General features: G+C 36.1%; 1 protein-coding gene across 3 annotated transcripts in view; it reads left to right on the top strand.

Annotated features, from left to right (window-relative positions):
• The window catches only part of JAK2 (Janus kinase 2), a 168,333-nt gene that overhangs the window by 99,987 nt on the left and 51,836 nt on the right, over nt 1-16,510 (top strand). For all 3 annotated transcript variants that reach the window (XM_031449763.2, XM_031449762.2, XM_010995238.3), the window contains one exon: nt 8,505-8,755. In XM_031449763.2, the coding sequence (XP_031305623.1) occupies nt 8,536-8,755 (220 nt within the window). In that variant the 5' untranslated portion in view covers nt 8,505-8,535. The remainder of the gene's footprint in view (nt 1-8,504; nt 8,756-16,510) is intronic.

Raw genomic sequence — 16,510 nt, 5'->3', positions numbered from 1 at the left:
TGAGTTCATCCCCTAGTCGTGAAAATAGATCAGTTCAGTTAAACAGTTATATCTCATTTTAGCAGGTGGTGATACATCTGGGCTCCCAAAATTAGGCTTGTATTTTGTGATAAATAAGGTTTTTAATAAGGCATTTCTGTGAAAACAGAAGAAAAACAATGGTTAATGATTGGAGCTGACTATAATCCTGGCTCTGAAGGCAGTCAGTTGAGGTTTCTCGATGTCTGGATGAAATGTCTTTAGATGGAGTAAGGGTAGACAGTGGCAGTCTGAGAGATTTTCCTGGTTTGCAGTTTGAATGTCTCTGGTGATCTTTCTGAGTGGCCTTATTGCATCAGGCATGAAGATTGTCTGTAAGCATTAAATTGTTGTGGTAATTTCTTTGTGGTTTATGTGAAGTCCGAATTTAGTTTGTGTGACTTTGGATGCTTCCAAGTCAGAAGAGTGGGAGGAAAAATAAGAGATGTTAATTGGGAAAGTTGTAGCAAAATATTGAAGGAACTGAGAATTCAGGATTTAATTTAGTTTACAGGTAGAAAACAAAACCTCAAAGACAATGAACAGAACTAGAATGTAATATCCACGAGTATGTATTATAGTTTCTACTAAAAGATAATCTTTTTCTTTATAGTCACCCCCCCATTTCTATTAAAGATAAACATAGTAAGACTAATTTATTTGCAAATTAAGTCTAGTTTCAGTAAACTTGGTTATTATTTGCATAAAAGCAGCAAGAATAGCAATTGACTGTATAGGCTCTTTTAAGTCTGCTTTGCTGCAACTTTTCATAAGGAAGCTAAGATTGAACTCTTAAAGCCTCTCAAGGCTAAGAGGTCAAGTCAGGGACTTGCCATGAAACTTTCACTGCAGTACCATTTGGGTGGCCAGAATATCCTGAGGTTCTTTCATCTGTCTGGAAGTGACTTTTTTACTCACCTGGTAAGGCTGCTGGGGACCCTGTAAGCAATGTGCCAGGCTTATTTATCCAAGGGGCTTTATTAACTCCATAAAGTCAACCTTAGTTCCTTAAAGCTGTCTGGTCATATCTGAGTTTATGCATATCTCAAATATGACATTCCAGTCAAAGGCTTGATAACATGACCAGTGTGTCTAATTGTTTCTTGTTTTTTTTTTAAACATTTTTTTTATTGAGTAATTGTTTCTTGTTCAAAGGAGAACAGATTCTTATTGAACTAATGCAGAGAACTATACTGCTATGAAAATAAGAAAATTCACTGAGCATTTCTAAATTCTGAAGGGATCAGGTAGGGAGAAAAAGATAAATATTTCATCCTTCCTTACAAAGGTATATTTTAGCAAATTGCTGTAGGTCTTAGGTAGTTCAAGTGAAAATAAAAAAATTTTCCCTAAATGTAGGAAAACAAAACATTAAAGAAGGCAATGTTTTAAACATAAAGTAGTAAATATTATAATCATCATCCTCAGTTTATTTAGTCCTATTTATTTAATTCTTGTTAATATTGATCTTTTGTCAGCAGTCTGATGAAGCCATCAGTTTCTCTATTGGAGTTGTTATGCAAATTCTTACTCAGTTCAATGGTATGATTTTAAAGTTACCAGAAACCTGTATTCTAGAATACTTATCAGAGTCCTTTATATGACTCTCTCTGAAGGTGAAATGCTTTTACAGGAACACTAAAAGCATCAGAGTAAGGTAACTGTTGGCAAATTTTTAAAAACAGTTAAAAATGTTTATGGTTAAAGATTTGATGAGAGTGCACTATGCAGCTGACAAAGAAATTGAATTTTGTGACATGTGTTTTAATATAGCAACTAGAATGACAAGTAATAACATTATACCAGAACATACCAAATTTTTTGGAATTTCATAGTTTCTAGAACATTTACAGTAATAACATATACACGTACAAGATAACGTAAGAAGGTTTATCATCACTTACTTGATAATGCTTCTCATGTAATTTGACAACTAAATAAGCCTAATTAGTTTAATATTTCCCTTTTATAAGGAAAGAGAACAAATCTTTTGAGATATTCTAGAGAACCTCTTAAAAATCCCAAGTTAGGTCAAAATCAGACTGTTTAGAATTTGAATTTTGGGAAGTTCTTCAAAAATACTGAAAAGTTTTAAAACAGTTGATTAAGTAGGATAATAGGTCACTGTGAAATAACACTTAGTTATCCATTTAGCCAAAATGATAATGAAAAGATTTCAAAGGCAAATAAAGTTATAACAGTTGTAAGAAGTCTTAGCTCTTTTAATAGAGAAAACTGAGTTATGTTTTTTCAAAATGATCTAAGACATGAAAAGGCAACGTGAAGCACAGGAAATTATTTTGATAAAACACAATCTTTGTTTCCCATGCACATTATTTAAAGGTAAAGAAAAACCTTTCTTTACCTTTTCGTTTTTTAATTGAAGTACAGTAGATTTACAATATTTTGCTAATTTCAGATGTCCAGCAAAGTGATTTAGTTGTATGTATATTTTTTCCAGATTATTTTCCACTGTAGGTTATTAAAAGATACTGAATATAATTCCCTGTGCTATATAGTAAATCCTTGTCACTTGGTTATTTTATGTATAGTAGTTTGTATTTGTTAATCCCATACTCCTAATTTATCCCTCTCCTTCCTCCCTTTCTCCTTTGGTAACCATAAATTTGTTTTCTATGTCTGTGACTCTGTTTCTGTTTTGCATATAGATTCATTTGTATTATTTTTTAGATTCCACATAAAAGTGTTGTCTTTCTCTGCCTGACTTCAGTTAGTATGATATTCTCTAGGTCCATACATGTTGCTGCAAATGGTATTATTTCATTCTTTTTTATGGCTGATTAATATTCCATTGTGTACACACACACACACACACACACACACACACACACACACACACACACACACACACACACACACACACCTTCTTAAACCGGTTGTCTGCTGATGGGCACTTTAGTTGTTTCCATGTCTTGGCTATTGTAAATAGTTCTGCTGTTAACATTTGAGTACATATCTTTTTGACTTAGTGTTTTCATTTTTTCCTGGGATGTATACCCAGGAGTGGAATTGCGGAATTGTATGACGGTTCGGTTTTTAGTTTCTTTAAGGAACTTCTTCCATACTGTTTTCCATAGTGGCTGCACCAATTTACATTCCTAACAACAGTATAGGAAGGTTCCCTTTTCTCTACATCATCTCTGATATGTTTTAGTTATAGACTTTTGATGATAGCCATTCTGACAGCTGTGAGGTGATAGCTCATCATAATTTCCAGGCTTGCAAGTAGTTGTAAGAAATGGGGGGAGGTCTTTTAAGCAAAGTTTACTGCCTGACTGCAAATCTGAGAAGCAAAGTGACAAAGTATGAGCCTATCAAAGAGTGATAACAGCCTGGCCTTGAGAAGTTATCGCTGTGTATGTGGGACAGAAAGGGTGATTATTCTTATTCTGGCCTTTTCAGCTAGTTGCATAGACCCTTTTGTTGTTCAGTCTACTGTGGTATAAGAGCAGAGGCTTTCAGACACGTAGGGTCATTTCATAGTAAGAAATATAGTGTATTTTATGGCCCAGCACACACCTACCATTTAAGATTAATAAAACCATTTAAGTAACTGAAATAAAAGTTTAATAAACTGACATGTATTTCCTATTTTAAGTTATGAGTGCACTCTATTTTACACTGTACAAAAGTATTCTTTTTTTAATATATAATGTGTCTGTTTTACCTATCTACAAATTACAGATAAAATTGAAGGTATATATTATCCATTGATCTATATAAGCATATAGATAATGTGTATTTTTATTCAAATAAATATTAATCATAACTTACCACTATTCTATGACCACAGTTTGGAAAACAATAAGTTACAGTAAATCCTCCCACAGTAGGGGAAACCTCTCCTGGATGCTCCACTGTTTCTTACCTTATAAAAGGGAGCCTATGATGCTGCCTGCATTCTTTTAGCACCAAATCACACAGTTTGTGTAGAGTTAATTTATGCTTAATACTATGTGTTCTGATATTTTCTCTTTGGTTCATTTTGTAGTCTTAGATCTTCTTCCAATCTTTAAAACTATTTAATCTTTGTTTTCCAGTGAAAACTACAAAACAGGCAATTAGGAACTATTATATATTACTATCCTGTTGTAGTTTAGATTAGCAAACTTAAAAATTTCAGACATTTTAGAAATATATTCTTTCTCATAATACATTTTCTTCATTGTGGCATAAAACACATTAATTAGTAGAACCAAATATCTTTTGCCTCTGCAAAAATTAGAAAACCAAAACCAGACAAACTTACATATAGTGATTGATTCCTCAGTATACCATCCTATCTGGAAATGATTTAGTTATTCAGTGAATATCCATTGTTTGGTTTAACTTGGTATAAGCTATTGTCCTTTTAAAATTTATTTAAAACACCTGTTTTTAGCAGTTGTGCTTGGATTAGATATTGAATAGTTAATCATCAACTTATTTTTCTCATTGACAAATTTTGAAAACATACCTGTCTTTATGAAGCCAACAAACTTAAGCTGGCTTTCATTTATCAAATATTATCCCTGTCATGTGAATATGAAAAACATTTGGGTTAATTTCTGTATTTGTGATTCGTATAAATGCTTAATTTTCTCTAACCCCATTACATAGAGCTCTTTATCAGTTAATTTTGGCAATACCGTCTTGAGGTAGAAAAGTATATCTGTAATGTATATACACAGACAGAAACAAATACACAGACAGACACAGACAGATCTCAGCTTTATTCCAAAACTTTAGTCATGAGTCAAGTACAATACACAACTTACTAGTTTGTAAATAATTGTGTCTCTTGTAGATGAAACAAGTTAAAGTTACCTGCTTTAGAGTTTTTTGTTAATATCTGTGACAAATACTTGAAAGATATATATTTGTTCTTGGCAGGTAATCTTAAGAAGGCTGTGGTCTAGAATTTGGCAAGAGAGCTCTTTTATCAGTTTGTATTTTAAAAAGACTTCTTTCTCTCTTTAGTCTCAGGTGGGTCTGGGTATTGTATTAGATACCTTCTGAAGTATTTACATTCCAAAGGCATTGTAAGGCTTACATTTAAGGGACAGAGAAAGAATGCAAGTTGTCTTTTAGTAGATTTGGAGTACATTTGTGTATTATCAGAACTCTAGGGTAATTAATATTTAAAATTTTACTTCTTAGTGCATAATTTGACCTTAGGCCAATTCACTGTAAGGGAAAAAGCCTCTGATGTAATTCTTATCATACCTTGACAATTATCCTCTAGCTGAGTCGTATCCTGGGCCTGAGAGGTTCTCGCCATCTCATTCCTCTGTGTTGGGGGTGGTTTAGACCAGGGCCCCATAGATTCAAAAGATCTTCTGGAGGGTCAGGGATAGAGAACTGGGGACAAGAGGGAGGGGGACAAGTGTGTAAGCGGGAGGAGAAGGGACATTTATGTTAGATTTTATTTTTAATTTTGTTCTGAGCTTAATTTCTGTTCTTTCATCTCATTAAAGGATAGTTTATACTTAATGGTGTCCAGTTTCAACTTTGGTCTTTCCATAGGACTGTAGTTCAATAAATAAATAAATAAATAAATAAATAAAATTTAAAAAAATAGGCTCTTTAAAAAAGAAAGCTTTCCCTCTAAGATCTGGAACAAGACAGGGATGCCTATTTTCACCAGTTTTATTCAAAAGAGCACTAGAAGTTCTAGTCAGCATGTTTAGAACAGTGCTTGGCATATGGTGAATGCTGTATGAATGTGTTTGCTATTATTCCTGTCTTCTCCCTTCATAGAGCTCTGCTCATGATTTCAATGATTACATCTATGGGGAAAGTTGTCAAATTTCAGGTTTTCCAAATATCAGGCTCATATTTTAGCTACCAGCTAGATTTTTGTGTAATTACCCTGATTTCATTCCTAAATGAAAGTGTGTATAACACAGTACTCCTTATTCTCCTCACCTTCCTAAGTCAAGGGGCAAAATCCTTGTTTCCTTATTGTTAATAATGGTATTACAGATCTCCCAAGTTTGGAATCCTTCTACTGTCTTTTACTTTTGGCTTCTGTATTTGCTTAGTCATCAGGTTGCATCATCTTCTATTACCTCTCATCATCCAGCGGTTGCTGTGTCACTTCAGGATCTTAGTACTGGCTAGGCTACTGCAGTGGCTTCCATCACTTCACCTTTCTTTCTTTCTTTCTTTCTTTTTTTTTTTTTTAACATTTTTTATTGATTTATAATCTTTTTACAATGTTTTGTCAAATTCCAGTGTAGAGCACAATTTTTCAGTTATACATGAACACATATATATTCATTGTCACATTTTTTTCTCTGTGAGCTACCATAAGATCTTGTATATATTTCCCTGTGCTATACAGTATAATCTTGTTTATCTATTCTACAATTTTGAAGTCCCAGTCTATCTCTTCCCACCCACCCCCCCCGCCCCCTTGGCAACCACAAGTTTGTATTCTATATCTGTGAGTCTATTTCTGTTTTGTATTTATGCTTTTTTTTTTTTTTAAGATTCCACATATGAGCGATCTCGTATGGTATTTTTCTTTCTCTTTCTGGCTTACTTCACTTAGAATGACATTCTCCAGGAGCATCCATGTTGCTGCAAATGGCATTATGTTGTCGATTTTTATGGCTAAGTAGTATTCCATTGTATAAATATACCACATCTTCTTTATCCAGTCATCCGTTGATGGACATTTAGGCTGTTTCCATGTCTTGGCTATTGTAAATAGTGCTGCTGTGAACATTGGGGTGCACATGTCATCCTGAAGTAGGGTTTCTTCTGGATATATGCCCAGGAGCGGGATTCCTGGGTCATATGGTAAGTCTATTCCTAGTCTTTTGAGGAATCTCCATACTGTTTTCCACAGTGGCTGCAGCAAACTGCATTCCCACCAGCAGTGAAGGAGGGTTCTCTTTTCTCCACAGCCTCTGCAGCATTTGTCATTTGCATCACTTCACCTTTCTAATTCATCATTGACTATGGGATAAAGTTTAAATTCTTTCGTCTGTCATTTGGACCTTCCTATATTTTGTACTGTATCAGTTAGGATTGTATTTATTTGCAAGTAAAAAGGTGTCTGGCGGTAGGTAGGGGATTCCTGACACTGATTCTGCTTGCTTAAGGTTGCCAGGTCTTTTATTCTCCTGGTCTTTCCTTCATGGTTGCCTCATGGTTTTAAGGTGATTGTCCTACTCTATATTCATACTTGGATTCATAAAGAAAGATGAAAGGGAAAAAGCAAAAGGAGGCATGCCAGCTAAGTCAGCATTTTTTAAAGGACTGGTCCTGAAAGTACCACCCAACAACTTTCACTTAAATCTCATTTGCTGAAACTAGTTCACATGGCTATCTGCCTGTGGGGAAGTAGAATTTTTTTGGAGGGTGGGATGGGGAGGTACTTTTGTATCTACCCACTGGGCTTCTGTATCAAGGAAGAAGGGGAAAATGCATATTGGGTATGTAGCTGCAATTTTGTTATAAGTTTTCATTTTTAATCCTTTCCTAAGTGGTATAACTTCTTAAATACTTCACTCAGCCCCCCCCCAAGTTACTAAACATGTATCTTTCTATTTTCAGCACAGTTCCACTCCTAGAATGTTCTTCATCTTCCATCCATCTAAATTCAGTCCATTGGTTCAAGTTTTAAATATGACTTCCTCTAATAAAGCTCATCAGTTAATCCCAGCTTGAAATGTTATTTTGCATTTCCAGATACCAATAAGCAATTAGCAGAATAATCCATTTGTTGAGAAATCTTGTTGTTTTGTGGAATCTCTTCTTTTGTTGTCTGTAATTGACTTTGTTTGTTTTGTTAGTGTTGCATATTTATATTGTGGTTCCTCAGGGCATAAGCTTTAGTTTTATTTTCTTTGTCCACAGGAAGTTTATAATTTTGTGCTTCATATATAGTAGTATAGTCATGCCTCAACTTTATTGTACTTCGCAGATACTGGTCTTTTACAATTGAAAGTTTGTGGCAACCCTGCATTGAGCAAGTCTATCATTGCCATTTTTCCAAAAGCATGTGCTCACTTTGTGTCACATTTTGGTAATTCTTGCAGTATCTCAAACTTTATCATTATTATTATATTTGTTGTGGTGATCTGTGATCAGTGATCTTTGATGTTACTGTTGCAAAAAGATTACAAATCACTAAAGGCTCACATGGCGGTCAGCATTTTTTAGCAATAAAATATTTTTTAATTAAGGCATATACAATGTTTTTTAGACATAATAATATTTTGCACACTTAATAGACTATAGTGTAGTGTAAACATAACTTTTATATGCACTGCGAAACCAAAAAATCTGTGTGACTTGACTTACTGCACTTGTCTGGAATCAAACCCTCAGTATCTCTGACGTATGCCTGTACATGAGATTTATTCAGTTAATGAATTTGACAGAATCACTGCTGTCAGTGAAGACTTATTTATACGTGAAGGATAACTTACCAATATCACTTTCATTTTCAACTTTAATGTTTTCTCTTATAGGCAAATTTTCTGAAGAAGACTCTGCTTGGGAATGGCTTGCCTTACAATGACAGAAATGGAAGGAACATCTGCATCCCCTATACATCAGAATGGTGATATTCCTGGAAATGCTAATTCTGTGAAGGAAATAGATCCAGTCCTACAGGTGTATCTTTATCATTCCCTTGGGAAAGCTGAGGGAGAGTATCTAAAGTTTCCACCTGGGGAGTACGTTGCAGAAGAAATTTGTGTTGCTGCTTCTAAAGCTTGTGGTAAGTACTAAAGAACATTGTTTTTCTTCTTTTTTGACCAGTGTTTTTCTTCTATTAGTACGTCGTTGCTTTAATTATGCTACTTTAATACAGTGTACATGTATAATATAATTTTTTATGCTTCTGTGCTGACAGGTGTTTTCATTTGCATCTCAAATGAGAATATCACTAAAGTAGAATGTAAGGTAAATTCTGTGTTAAATTTGTGGTATAGACTGAATGTTTATGTCCCCCCAAAATTAGTGTTGATGAAACCTACTTCCCCAATGTGATGGTATTGGGAAGTGTGTGTTTTTTTTAAGAGTCTTTCTTCTTAAAAATAATTATTTATTTATTTTTTATTGAAGTACAGTCAGTTAACAATGTGTCAGTTTCTGGTTTACAGCATGATGTCCCAGTCATGCATATGCATACATATATTCGTTTTCGTATTCTTTTTCATTAAAGGTTATTATAAGATATTGAATATAGTTCCTTGTGCTATACAGAAGAAACTTTTTTTTTAAAGTCTATTTTTATATATAGTGGCTAACATTTGCAAATCTCGAACTCCCAGATTTATCCCTTCCTACCCCCTTTCCTGATAACCATAAGATTGTTTACTATGTCTGTGAGTCTTTTTTTGTTTTGTATATGAGTTCATAGTGTCTTTTTTTTTCTACTCTTTTTTTTTAGATTCCACATATGAGTGATATCATATGGTATTTTTCTTTCTCTTTCTGGCTTACTTCACTTAGAATGGCGATCTCTAGGTCCATCCATGGTGCTGCAAATGGCATTATTCTATTCTTTTTTATGGCTGAGTAGTATTCTGTTGTATAAATATACCACAGCTTCTTTATCCAGTCATCTGTTGATGGACATTTAGATTGCTTCCATGCCTTGGCTATTGTAAATAGTGCTGCTGTGAACACTGGGGTGCATGTATCTTTTTGCATGAGAGTTCCCTCTGGATATATACCCAGAATTGGGATTGCTGGATCATATGGTAAGTCTGCTTTGAATTGCTGCTATAACAAATTCCTAAAAATGTGGAAGTGGCTTTGAAATTGGATAATGGGTAATGGAAGAGTTTTGAAGTCCATGCTAGAAAAAAACCTACATTGTTGTGAACAGACCTTTAAATGAATTCTGGTGAGGACTCAAAGAGAAAAGAGGAGAGCTGTAGGGAAAACTTCTGTCTTCTTAGATAATACCTATGTAATTCTGCATAAAATATTGGTAGAAGTGTGTACTGTAAAGACCATTCTGATGAGATCTCAGATGGAAATGAGGACCATTTTATTGAAAACCGGAGGAAAAGTGATTCTTGTTGTAAAGTGTCTAAGAACTTGCCTGAGTTATGTTCATATTTTAGTTTTGTGGAAGGTAGAACTTGTGAGCAATGAAACTGGATATTTACCTGAAATAATTTCTAAGCACAGTGTTGAAGGTATGTCTTGACTCCTGTGATATAGTTATTAAAAATTAATAAACAGAAACCTCAAAATAGAGTCAGGAGACCAGAAGGGGGAGCTCTTATACCTTGTAAGGATAGCAGAGCCCCACAGGAGGAAGAAAGACTCCTCCTCTTTCCTGGCAAGGATTCAGCCAATGAAAAGCCATGGGCTCTTTGTTTACTGTAGCCCTCCCAACTTTCTTTTCCTGTCTGTAAAGTGTTCTTCCTTCCTTCCTGTGGCAGAATTTTCATATGTCTTGCCATGATAGTAGACCCCAAATTGCAGTTCTCTGCTAATCCGAAATAAATTCATCTTTTGTGGAGAAATATCTGTCATTCTGTTTGTTTTAGGTCAATATAGTAAACTTTGAAAAGAGAGAAATAACTTGAAGCTAGAAATGTTAAGCAAAAAGGAAGCAGAACTTAAAAATTTGAAAAATTCCCCACCTACGCAAAAGATGAGAAAACCTGTTCAGAAGAGAACACTAGAGTGTGTCCAAGCAACCATTTGTTAAGATTAGTATGTATAAGACATATCAACAGAAGCCAGGTCCTATTCCATAAATCAATGGAAGAATGGCCCTAAAGGCAAATCAGGGTTACTCCTCTTATCGCAGGGGCTGTGTAAGGGCCTTAGAGGCAGAGTGATTTCAGGGGAGATGCTGCTAGTGTTTGGAGACCCTGAGCTTGCTGCCTGGTGCTGTCTCACCTTGAGGGATCTGCTGGTGCACTGCTGATGCTGATCTCCTTGGTTGTGCAAGGTGTGGTTCTGGCAGCCTCAGGTGTAGCAGCTGCCTTTCCAAAGGGTGTAGGCAACAAACTTCAATAGAGTAAGCCATCTCCACCAATAGAAAATGTACAGCCCCAGGGGGCATGTCTGACTTCACCTAGATTTCAGAGAACAGGAGCCACCAAATCTGTGGGGGCAGGGCAGCCGGAAGCGTTGGGTGTTCAACCTCTGCCCAATAAAGCTGGAGGGGCAGGAAAGCTGCCTCATTGTGTCTTGTAGCCAGGACCTCTGCTTCAGTGGCCCTGGAGGGCAGAGTATCAAGTCAGAGGATTATTCATGGTCCCTAAGTTCTAATGGAATTTGTCCTGTTGGGTTTTAGACTTGCTTAAGACCTGTAACTCCTTTCTTCTTTTCTGTTTCTCCCTTTTGAAATGGAAATATCTGTCCTATTCCTGTCCCATCATTGTATTTTGGATGTACATAACTTGTTTGATTTCACAGGTTCACAGGAGAGAACCTTAGGATGAATTGTATATTGAGTCTCACACAGATCTGACTTAGATGATATTAAGATGTGACTTTGAACTTAGACTTTTGAGTTGATACTGAAATGAGTTAACATTTTTGGGCTGTTGGGATGGCATGAATGTATTTTGAATATGAAAAGGATATTAATTTAGTGGGGGCAGAAGCAGAATGCTGTAGACTGAATGTCTGTGTCTGTCTCCCCCAGATTTATGTGTTGAAACCTATTCCTCCAGTTGTTTTTGGTGGTGGGCTTTTGGGAAATGATCGGGTCATAATGAGATGGAAGGAAGGGGGTTGACACAGCCATTAAAGGAATGACACAGCAGTTAACACCAAGATGGTGAAAAAGTCAACTCCTAATAAACCTGGAGGCCCAGAATAGCAGGAGGTTTGACTTCCAGTCGATCTTGAACTTCATTATATACACTGTAATATGCTAGCATGGTGAGTGACACACCCACAAGTACCATGACAGTTCCTAAGCTAACCATGAAAGGTCAAAGAGGGGGCAGTGGCCCAATTCCTAGGAATCCCTGACCCTTCCCCAGTGTAGTTGAAACAGCCTTCTCATCTGTTAGCATATAAAAACTAGCAACACCATGCCTCTCTCTCTCGTTCTCCTTCTCCCTCTCCTTCCCCACCTCCTTCCAAGATGGCCTGCACTCTGTTTATGGAGTGTCTGCCTTTACTTTAAACACCCACACCCCCTGCTGTGTACATCTTTCTAAATAAATCTACTTTTTGCTGAACTATGGCTTGCTCTTGAATTCTTTCCTGTGTGAAGTGAAGGACCCTTCTTGCTTGGAGGGTCCTGGGACGTGGTCATCCTCTTGCACCCCCCCACTTTTTCCTGTATCAGTAAGGTTAAGATATCACCTTAGCTCATTGGCTTTTCTACACCTATGTGGATTAGTTATAGAACTTGTCTCTTTGGATTATGGATATTTATGTGTCTCTTTTTTTAAGATGAAGTCAGTTGTGTTATAATGTGACATATGTGTTCCTGAAATGCACTATGCTCTACAAAATTGTACAATAAAAACCACAAGGTTTATAGGAAAAATGAGGTTGGGGCACAACATTGTAAATGTTGTGACATTAAACAAAACTTAATAAAACAACACATGCTAAATGGTAAGAAATTATATAAATACTGCAATATATATGTGGCACTTTACCTTAAAAAAGTCATAAAGTTTGCTTGTGGAAATGGGTGTTGGAAAGGTTGCATCTTGTGAGTCATTGTTAAGTTGTGGAAAGAAAGTTATCTGAAATCACATGAGAAGTTGTAATACCACATATAGATGGCTTTGGCTCATAGCACATATAGTAAACTGAGGTAACTGGTAGATGTTTGTTCTCAGTTTGGATTCCAGGTTGAAAGGAGAACCCCCAGTCTGAGACATGATCTTCTGGTAAAAGGCAAGAAGACTTGAGGGCTACTGGAAACTTGAAATATCTCCTACTGCCTTTGCATGGAAATAACACACTATCATGTCTGTTCAGATTCCATTGGCCAAGCCAAGTCATATGGCCAAGCCAATATTGCTCAGATGGGGTAGTCCTCTCAGGGTTTGGGAGGAAAAGTGTGACTATTTGTGAACCATAATGTAGTCTACTACAACTTTCTCTCTTGGCCACAAATAATTTTTCTTTCTTCAGTATTCAGAATAAACTTTCTCCTTCTCCATGAGGATACCCAAAGGTGTCTTTAAATGAAGCTCAAAATTCAGACTCTCTCTCTGTTCTATCATGTCCAGAGGTTATTCTGCTTGATTCAAAAATCTATGAGCTGAGAAGACAATTATTCTGATATCCTTTCTACAGCCTTGATAAGTTATATGTCAAAGATATGGTATGAGGTGTTTTCCCAAGCACAGAGAAAGCAATGTTTAGACAAAATGGCTGTGTAGAGTTATCTTTTGAAAATCTCCCATTTCTCTCTGAGCCCTTTGTCAGTTGTTCTTCCTTGACTGTGCTACTCAGGTACCTAGTATCTTCATATTCCTTTGTCTTCCCATCCCCAAAAGCCCTTTATTGTATCTAGCTGAAGGCAAAGCTTATGTTAATGACCCTTTGTTGCCCTTGATGATAAAATAATTTGCAATAAGTTATAAATGACAAATAGTTTTAATATTGAGATACTGTATTTAATGAAGAATCTTGATCTGTAGTAACCTCTAAGTGTAAGAATGTTTAGGGGAAATGTACTTTATAAAATGATCTCTATTCTTTTTGCAGTCCCCAAAGGGGAGAATTTGGAGTTGTATCTGTACACCATTTATTTCTTTTAGCTAGCTAAAATTTATTGACATTGTGTTAAGTACTTTATGTGTGTTATTCTGCTCTTAAAACAATAGGGTGTGTAATAGGTATTGTAGTGTAAGCAGCATCTAACAGTTAACTCTTTTTTATTGTAATGTAAGTATCTGACATTAAGCTTTTGATTGTGAACGTAGCCATTTGAAAGACATCCATCTTAAATAAACACATTGCCAGCTATAGGACCAGATAAAGAGCCAAGCCTTCCCACCCATGAAGTTCCTTTTTTTAGAGACGTCTGGTTGACTTAGATAACTGACAGTTTGACTGACCTCTTGCTTTTCCTATCTTGTGCTTTAATTCCTGCTTTTATGTTTCAAATTCACCAATCAAAAAATAAACCTGTGAAACCCTAGGCACCTCACTTTCGATCCCAATAAAGACAGAACCCCAGGTCCATACTTACTCTCTACCTGTGACCTTGCTGTGTGGCCCACGACTTGTGAATAATAAACCTTGTATTTTTCAAAGTTCCCTAATGCTTATTGCTGAAGTGCATCTTGTAATCATAATAAGACCCACAGAGGCTGGTCCAGCCACAGCATTGACTCTAGAAGGGGAAGTGTCTGCTGGGGCTCACCTCGGGCCCAGGTGAGTATTTAGGCACTTCTGGCCAATAGTAACATTATTGATAGACTGAGATTGGCACACAACAAGGTACTATTGTTATTTCTCTTTTAAAGATGATGAAATTGTCCAAATGACTCTTATTTTTTAACCTGATCTTAGAATTCCTTTTAGAGGTTTTGGAAGTAGAGTTCTCAGAGACCTAAACTTTAACACTAAAAATTGTGACCAATCAAGAGATGATTCAAGCATTCATTCAGCCAAGCCAACGCTCAGTGGAGCCATCTAACCCTAAATCATTTGACAAATGAATAAATTGCTTGGCTCTGTTATAGAAAGAGAAGTAAGTAAGAGAATTAGGGAAGGGCATGAAATGATGTTGGAAGCCATTGTCAGCCTTCTTTTGATAAGAGGACAGTAACCCAGATCTCATTGGGGTAGAATTGTTGTTAAAACCAGCCTATCTAGAGTTAGAACTAGCATTTCTAATATTTTGAAAGCTCTTAAAGAGATTAAAATGTCTTTTTTATTTATCCACATATTTACAGTCTTCAGCAGTCTTTGATCTAACCTTTGTGTGAATTCAAATGTCCATTTGGTATCATTTTTCTGTTGTTTGAAGAACTTATTTTAATATTTCTTTGTAGTACAGTAAATAATTTCAGCTTTTGTTTGTTGGAAAAGTCTTTATTTTACCATTATTTTTGAAAGACATTTTTAGCTGAGTATAGAATTCTGTTTACAGTGTTTTCTTTCAGTACTTCTTTCCCTGTTTCTGGCTTAAGTTGTTTCTTTTGAGAAATAAAGTTGTCATTCTTATCTTTGTTTCTTTGTATTTAATATATCTTTTTTCTTGGATGGTTTTTATGATTTTCTTTTTATCAGTGGCTTTCAGAAGTTTAATTATAATGTACTTAGCAGATTTCCCTGTTTTGTCTGTTTGTGATTAGTTGAGCCTCTTGCATTTATGGGTTTATAGTTTTCATCACATTTCTGTCCTTTCTTGTTCTCATCTCTACCTCACTATTTAGACCTTTTGATATTTTCTGACAAATCACCTTTGCATTTTTTTTTTTCAGTCTTAGTTCTCTGTGTGCTTCATTTTGGTTGGTTTCTATTGCTTTTCTTTCACATTTTCTGAAGTCTCTGCTCCTTTAGCTTGTGGTCAGGCTTTGTTTGACAGTGATTTCCTTGAAATCCTAGAGCCAAATAAAAAAGAGAGAGAGGGAGAGAGAGAGAGAGAGAGAGAGGGAGGGAGAGAGAGAGAAGAGAAAGAGAATAAGAGAGAAAGAAAGAAAGAGAGAAAGAAAGAGAGAAAGAAAGAAAGGAAGGAAGGGAGGGAGGGAGGAAGGAAGGAAGGGAGGAAGGAAGGAAGGAAGGAAGGAAGGAAGGAAGGAAGGAAGGAAGGAAGGAAGAAAGAAAGAAAACTCTTGCTGTCTTTGGACATTGACTCTGATCAGTCCTTCATTATTTAACAAGTCTGTTTACAACTTTGCCTTAGACTTCTCTTTCTGCTTGTGCTGAGCCTAAAGATCAGCCTGAGGTGAAAGCTTTAGGGACTTCTCTTGTGTCCTTCCTTGGTCATATGCATATGGCTTTCCTTTTCTCTAGTATACGTAGGTACTTTGCAGTGCTTTAATTTCACAACGAAACTTACTGCCCAGCATCCTCTTTGGTTTTCAGCATGTCTGTTTTTTGCCTCAACTCTAAAACCAGTTGGAAGCAGGTCAGTCATTTGCCTTCCAATGTTTTCCTAGAATTACCTTATGCAGCTGCTTTTCTGTCCCAACTGACGTGAAACATAGATGTACTTCTTGCAAACAGTTTTTCTGTCAGTCTCCAGTCAGGTCAAAACAGACAAAATCAGTTCCTTGACGTTAAGGTTGACTCTCTTCACTCCACAGCCATGGACCAAAGTTCCACATTGGAAATACCATTTTCCATCTTTCAGCCCTTCCTGAGCAGGGAGGAAAGTAGAAATGCTCCCAATTTTTCTTGCCGTTTTTTTCCCTGACTCAGCAATTGTTTGGTTGCTGAATATCTTTGACTATTTCCCAGAGTTCTCGTGAAGTTGATTCTGACAGTTTTTATAGTTTACAGTTTATTGTTGTTGCTGTATAGGAATATGCCATTTTCACCGATGTCACTTTTCCTTTACTTCCTTAATCAT

Source organism: Camelus dromedarius, chromosome 10 (assembly GCF_036321535.1).
Source record: "Camelus dromedarius isolate mCamDro1 chromosome 10, mCamDro1.pat, whole genome shotgun sequence".
Taxonomy (NCBI): Eukaryota; Metazoa; Chordata; class Mammalia; order Artiodactyla; family Camelidae; genus Camelus; species Camelus dromedarius.
This window is presented reverse-complemented; position numbering and strand designations above follow the sequence as displayed.